The 7,415-nt window shown below is 44.5% G+C and overlaps 1 protein-coding gene across 2 annotated transcripts in view; it reads left to right on the top strand.

Annotated features, from left to right (window-relative positions):
* LOC310859052 (pre-B-cell leukemia transcription factor 1-like) overlaps window positions 1–4,487 on the top strand; it is a 29,995-nt gene extending 25,508 nt beyond the window's left edge. Inside the window, exons 6-8 of one of the 2 annotated variants that reach the window (XM_083765410.1) lie at window positions 176–332; window positions 3,264–3,344; window positions 4,326–4,487. In XM_083765410.1, the coding sequence (XP_083621536.1) occupies window positions 176–332; window positions 3,264–3,307 (201 nt within the window). In that variant the 3' untranslated portion in view covers window positions 3,308–3,344; window positions 4,326–4,487. The remainder of the gene's footprint in view (window positions 1–175; window positions 333–3,263; window positions 3,345–4,325) is intronic. The other variant, XM_083765411.1, reaches the window with a different exon arrangement.
* Window positions 4,488–7,415: the final 2,928 nt, after the last annotated feature.

Below are 7,415 nucleotides of genomic sequence, written 5' to 3'. Positions count from 1 at the left end.
CATTATGATGCCATCAATTAATGGACTTATGTCGACAAAATCAACTGTAGATTCAGTCGACTAAAATCATACATTTAGTCCACTAAAACCAGATCAACACTAAATCATTTCAGGTGACTAAAGTATGACTAAATTCAATTAACACTGTTTCTTACTGTCCCCCCCCCCCCCCAAGGTGTCCAACTGGTTTGGTAACAAGAGGATTCGGTATAAGAAGAACATCGGGAAGTTCCAGGAAGAGGCCAACCTGTACGCCATGAAGACCGCTGTGGACGCAGCCAGCGTGTCCTCGCAGGCCAGCCAGGCCAACTCCCCCGCCACGCCAAACTCAGGTACACACACACGCACGCACGCACACGCACACTGTTACATTCCCCTTGTATGTCTAGGGGTATAAGAAGAGGATGCAACACGGCTGGCACGAAGAATTGTTGTTTATTCAACGTTGGAATGAATAAACAATAGTGATTACAAACTCACTCCAAAACAAAGACAGGCTGTATGGGGCAACTAATAAAACAATCAAAACTATCTAGCCCTATGCTAAAGTCACACAACACTCTGACCTAACTCTAACCAATAAAAAGGAAAAGAGGGGTTACACAAGTTCAAAACTATCTAAGCTGCCTACACTAACTACTGCCTAACAAAGAGTTACAACAAGTACGCTCCCATACGCCATATATTAAATTATATTATATAATCTATATCTCTACATATAGATATATAATTATAATCAGTTGTATCTTTAGCACAATGTCACAGAATCAGCTCAGGGGCTCCACACAGATATAGCTCCTGGCCTACGGAATCACAGAATCACAGAAACATAGTCAGCTCAGGGGCTCCACACAGATATAGCCCCTGGCCTACGGAATCACAGAATCACAGAAACATAGTCAGCTCAGGGGCTCCACACAGATATAGCCCCTGGCCTACGGAATCACAGAAACATAGTCAGCTCAGGGGCTCCACACAGATATAGCCCCTGGCCTACGGAATCACAGAAACATAGTCAGCTCAGGGGCTCCACACAGATATAGCCCCTGGCCTACGGAATCACAGAAACATAGTCAGCTCAGGGGCTCCACACAGATATTGCCCCTGGCCTACGGTTACACACAGCTTCATGATGTTGAGTTTTCCCTAGCTCCTCTGGACAGCGTGCTCTCAGTATGGGGAAACTGAGAGACACTGCCAATGATTGCGTGTCACAGGTGCTGCTAAGTAGTCTTCCCAGGTCCGTCCTCCGAGCACGGATTGGCTCCTGGTGACGAGGGGGTGGGCAGACAGGTTGATGGGTCTCCGCCTCCACGCACCACAGCAGATCAGACCTGTGACTGAAAGTGTTGATCAGCACTCTGTACAATGTAACCTATTCATGATATATTATAATTATATATATATATATATATATATATATATTTATATAAGCATAACCACGTTATCATATAATATATATATATATATATAAATACAATCGTCAGGCCATCATCTCATAACTATATATAATCCCCGATTATGTAGCACACACGCACACACACACGCACAGAAAGCGAGAAACGCACCGACAGACTTAGGGATGGAGCTCTTTCATTTTGTATTGATAACGAGCACCTCGTCTTCTCATCGAGCCCACTATGGAGCATTTTCTATTATTTTGTGGAAAGATGGGAGACGACAGATTCTGAACGGAACCAGTATCTTTTACCAGCATGGATGATTACATTTATCTCTTGATCATCTCTTGTCTTGATTGTTTAAACATGACGTGGGGAGAGAGAGATGGGGATGGGGAGAGAGAGATGGGAGAGAGAGATGGGGATGGGGAGAGAGATGGGGATGGGGAGAGAGAGATGGGGATGGATATAGAGAGATGGGGGGAGAGAGATGCGGATGGGGAGAGAGAGATGGGGATGGGGGTAGAGATGGGGATGGGGATAGAGAGATGGGGAGAGAGAGATGGGGATTGGGAGAGAGATGGGGGGAGAGAGAGATGGGGATGGGGAGAGAGAGATGGGGAGAGAGAGATGGGGATGGGGGTAGAGATGGGGATGGGGATAGAGAGATGGGGAGAGAGAGATGGGGATTGGGAGAGAGATGGGGAGAGAGAGATGGGGATGGGGAGAGAGAGATGGGGAGAGAGAGATGGGGATAGAGATGGGGATGGGGATAGAGAGATGGGGAGAGAGAGATGGGGATTGGGAGAGAGATGGGGAGAGAGAGATGGGGATGGGGAGAGAGAGATGGGGATGGGGAGAGATGGGGATGGGGAGAGAGATGGGAGAGAGAGAGATGGGAGAGAGATGGGGAGAGAGATATGGGAGAGAGAGAGATGGGAGAGAGAGAGGTGGGGAGAGAGAGAGATGGGGAGAGAGAGATGGGGAGCGACTCACAGTGAAGGGATCTGTATTGGAACCCTACTCTATCACAACGTTACTTTAGCCAGCATGAGACTGTACTTGTTACTGTACAATACTTTTAAACTGTTGTCATGTTACTGTACAATACTTTAAAACTGTTGTCATGTTACACTCATGGGGGGGGGGGAACCCTGGAACTAGATATTTTGAGATGGGGGTCCGTGGCCCAATAGAGATAATTCTGGGGGTCATGAAAAAGGTTGAGCACCAACTGACATAGAAACATGGGGTTTTCAGAAAGATGTTAGGATTTAGAAGCCTTTTTTTTAAGTGACGGATGCATGGTTTCCATTAGTTGAGAACACTCTGTTGGGAAGAACGGTCCGTTCCCAGCCCAGCCTGTTGGTTCTGTACTAAAAGCAGACGTTCCCAGCCCAGCCTGTTGGTTCTGTACTAAAAGCAGACGTTCCCAGCCCAGCCTGTTGGTTCTGTACTAAAAGCAGACGTTCCCAGCCCAGCCTGTTGGTCCAATTCTCACAGATTAGCGAGAGTGATAGTTGAGCAGTTGGTTTGGCGTACAGTTGATCTGTGGGTGACATTTTATACTGTACAGAATGTCTCCAAAATTTCCCTCTTGGGCATTCTAGTGGCCTCATTTGCAGATGTCATAGTTTGAGAGGTTCTTATTACTTTAAATGTAATTTAATTAATTAATTTAAATATAATGATCCCAATTAAAAATAGCTGTCCTGTAGCAATTAATAGTCGTCGTGTCCCCCCCCCCCCCACAGCTATCTCTTTAATAGTAAAAATAAGTTTGCTAGTTACAACGATAATATCCTCCTGCATAGAACTATATATCCACTAGTAATAATTTGTGCGTTCTTGCGCCCTCTGCAGGAGGATATCCAGCGCCGTGTTACACTCCTGACGAGAGGTTATGAGGAGGAATCCCCCCCTCCCCCCACTGTCCGTCTCCATGTGAGTTGTTGCTATGGTAACACACACGCACACGCACACACACACACGCTTGTAGATTGCCTATTTTCACTCCTAGTACTACTCTTCGTTTATGGAATTCCTTAGACATTTATTGTCTCCACCAGGCCGAAGGCATGGGGGGAGAGTATGTTTTGCACTCCGTCCGTCCGTCCGTCCGTCCGTCCGTGTGTGTGTGTGTGTGTGTGTGTCCGTCCGTCCGTGTGTCCGTGAGCAGCTAATCTCGGCCACCGTTAACCCGGTCGATGCCAAATTTTGCACACACACTCCCTGGATGCCAACGATGAACCTCTGCCCCAACATTTCCAGAACGGCCTGTTATAGCGCCACCAGGAGGCCGCTTTGTGCAAAACAAGTTTTTGCACAGTACACCTACAGATTTTGTCCAAACATCGCGCAAATTGGTACACAGTCTCTCTAGAGCCATTCAACGAAACGGGTCTTTCAGATTTCTCAGACTCCATCCTGATTGGTTAAGATTGGCTTCCAAAGTTCACAGGAGTGCTCAGTTTCAAACAAAATGCTGCAAATCATGAACACATCGCGTGATTTCCCTGAAATTGTGCACGCACATTCCCACTAGGCCGAGGAAGAAATGCCACATGAACAATTTCAACTCAGCCTCAAGGTGGCGCTATAACTGGCCGAAAAGTGTTTTTACCTCTAATTTACTTTTTTTGCCCTTTTATCCAACCACCATATGAAGGCAAGCTGCAATGTCCTACATTCCTATCCTGGTGGAGACCTGTGCCCAGAAGGGCACTTTTTCTAGTTTTCTTTATTTCTTCATGAAATAAATAAATGACTATAATGGGGAAAAGGTCATTGCATTACTTTTTAATTCATGAACAGTTTTCCTTTTATTTTGGGGGAGGGGGGAATGTCTGTCTGTTTATTTATTTATTTAAATGGATATTATTGAACATTACTTAACTGTCTGTCTGTCTGTCTGTCTCATCCTAGGTTGCTGAGGGCTGGCAGGACCATGTTGACCCCCCCCACCCCCTCCCCCGGTCTCCTCCCCAGACTAACACAAACCCCAGAAGACCCCCAAACCCCCCACCCCCCCAGCTGTACCCCTCGTAGTCATACCTCAAACTGAGCCACCGATCGGCCACTCCTTATTTTAACTCCTTTGTTTTTTGTTATCGTTTACTTTTATACTGACCCTTCAACACCCCTCCCCCCCCCCCCCCCCCCCCCTGTCCACCACGGGAAAGCCTGTCTCGTGCTTTGTGGTGATTGGTTGGTTGGTTGTCACACGGCGTCGTCGCTTCGTGCACCGGAAATAAGCCGATATATCTATGTGATTTTTGTTGTAGGTTTTTGACTTGTTTCCGTCGCGCGACACGACGCCGGGGGGGGGGGGGGGGGCAGAACTATATAGGTATGAGTGCAGGTTTGTCTCGACACACACACACACACACATACACACCACTGTCTGGTTTTATCTTTCTTTCTTTTTTATTTTAATTTTTTATAATTGTTGACTCTGTTTTTCTTTTCTTTTCTTTTTTTTAAAAAAAAAAGGATAAAATGTAGTGACGGATGTAGAGCTTTCTTAACCCATTTTGGCCGGGAACCCCATTTTGGTGTTAGCATCATGCTATGCTTTAGCTATTGAAAAATAGCAGATCTACAAGCTCATACGACCTTGTAGGTCTGCTATTTTTTTTTAAATCGAAAAGCGACTGACATAGAAGACATTTTTTTTAATCTGATCTCAGGTCAGAATGGAAAACTGTCAGGATGTAGAAGACCTTTTTAGAATCTGATCTCCGGTCAGAATGGGTTAATAAACTGTTCCAGTGTGGCCTGGAGCCCCCCGAGGACCATCCATCGTCTCGTTTCACAGAACGCAGAGAAAGACCGAGAAATAATGTTTAAAGGAAAAAAAGAAAAGAAAAAAAAAGGAAAGAATTAAAAAGAGGAAGTGTGTTAATGTCTTCCATGCATGTAGTCCTTTTTAGATGTTTAGCAATGATTGTATTTTTATTTTTTATTTTCTTCTTCTTCTTCTTCTTCTTGGACTTTTTTAAAAATGTTGCTACAGAGAAAGATGTATAGGTACAACAGAACAGAAAAACTTCTAAATGGCAGAAAAATAACCAAAAATGAATAAACACATTATGTCAGTTATTAACATTTGGTTTCCTGTTTTTATTACATTGTATATGTCAGTTATTAACATTTGGTTTCCTGTTTTTATTACACTAGCCCTTACCCGTTGTGGCTTGTGGCCGTAGGGGGTACTGCGCCCGGTGCGTTTTTAATTCACTAATAAATTCATTATTAATAATGTGTCAAATCGAAAAAAGGGCTTCGTTAAGACCTCCATATTCATATGGTCAATGCCTGGGAGTGATTGGTGCAGGCAATGAGGAGATAAGGCGGTGTTTCTGACAGACAGACAGACAGACAGACAGACATTGTTAGAATTATAGTATGATTATAGTATGATGATGATGATGATTGTATGTCAGTTATTAACATTTGTTTTCCTGTTTTTATTTTCCTTTTTCTCGTTAGCGATCGGATTTGGAGGTTGTAATATCATTATACGAATAGGTTTAGGTTTTTTTAAACGGCCAACGTCACTATTGGTGACCATTTGTGAACAATTTTGAACTATGTTGGACAACAAACCCAAATGGGACTTGAGCCCCCTCTAGTGGCCAAGTTTTGCCATAACCATTTATTTTGTCATAAATCAGGTAGCTTTAAGGTAGGGCCATGACAGCAATGGTAGGAAAATATATATATAATATTCGGATATTCGGTTTTTGGCCAACTGTTTCCTATATTAGGTATTCGGTTTCGGCCAAGAATTTCCCTTTCGGTGCATCCCTGCCGCCAGCTCATTTGTGCTTTCTTTAGTACGTCCACATAGGTGTAGGACGTCCTCTGTCTGTTCGTTTCAAGTTTACACATTCTTTTTAGCCGGGAGTTCTTGGTGTCGGTGGCAGCTAGTGGCCATCTAGTCTCATCCTCCTTACTGCTATCTTCTCTGCTACACCTGGTAATGCCCCGTACAGTGGTCAGCTAGTCTCATCCTCCTTACTGCTATCTTCTCTGCTACACCTGGTAATGCCTCGTACAGTGGTCAGCTAGTCTCATCCTCCTCACTGCTATCTCCTCTGATACACTTGATAATGCCTCGTACAGACGCTTGTTGGTGATGGTCCTGGTTGATGTTCAGAACCACACGTAACATATTCTGGTGTAGCAGGACCGGTCCAGAGGTTTCTGTAGGGCTTGTGTTAGTGTCCAGCATTCACATCCATAGACGAGAAGAGACTCCAGGGGGTTCTGTAGGCCTTTTTGTTAGTGTCCAGTTAACATTCTGGTGTAGCAGGACCCATCCAGGGGTTCTGTAGGCCTTGTGTTAGTGTCCAGCATTCACATCCATAGACGAGAAGAGACTCCAGGGGGTTCTGTAGGCCTTTTTGTTAGTGTCCAGTTAACATTCTGGTGTAGCAGGACCCATCCAGGGGTTCTGTAGGCCTTGTGTTAGTGTCCAGCAGTCACAGCCATAGAGGAGGACAGACTCCACGGTCCCAGAGTATTCAGACAGCCAGCAATGGGTAAAACGCTCCCCAAACATTGTTTTGTCTCTGTGACACATCTAGGGGGCGCTGTGACACATCTAGGAGCTGCAATCTTCAAAGATGTTCCTAGAAGCTTTGTCATTGGTCGGAAAAATACAAACGGTACACTTAACCCTTGGACTGCCAGTCCCAATTTTTTTGTTTGGGTAACAAATTGGCATATTTTTAATTCATCGTTTTAACATACAAGAAAGATCTGGTGGATTGAAGAGATGTTTTTTTTTTTTCATTCATTGCAAATGTATTCTCTCGATTCGCCACCAGATGGCGGGAAAGCATCATTATGCTGATTTTGGCTAAAATAGACGGATCTTCCTAAGTCACTTCCGGTTCAACGATCAACAACATCCTGTAGTATTTTGACCCTAGTCAATAGCTTGGCTGGTCCGGATTGCTAAGCTAATGCTATATTTTTCATAACTAAGTCAAATTAACCTCAAATCAA

The sequence above is a fragment of the Protomyctophum parallelum genome (assembly GCF_964188405.1).
Source record: "Protomyctophum parallelum genome assembly, chromosome: 5".
Classification (NCBI taxonomy): Eukaryota; Metazoa; Chordata; class Actinopteri; order Myctophiformes; family Myctophidae; genus Protomyctophum; species Protomyctophum parallelum.
Note: the sequence above shows the minus strand (reverse complement) of the source record. Positions and strands in the feature narration are given on the sequence as shown.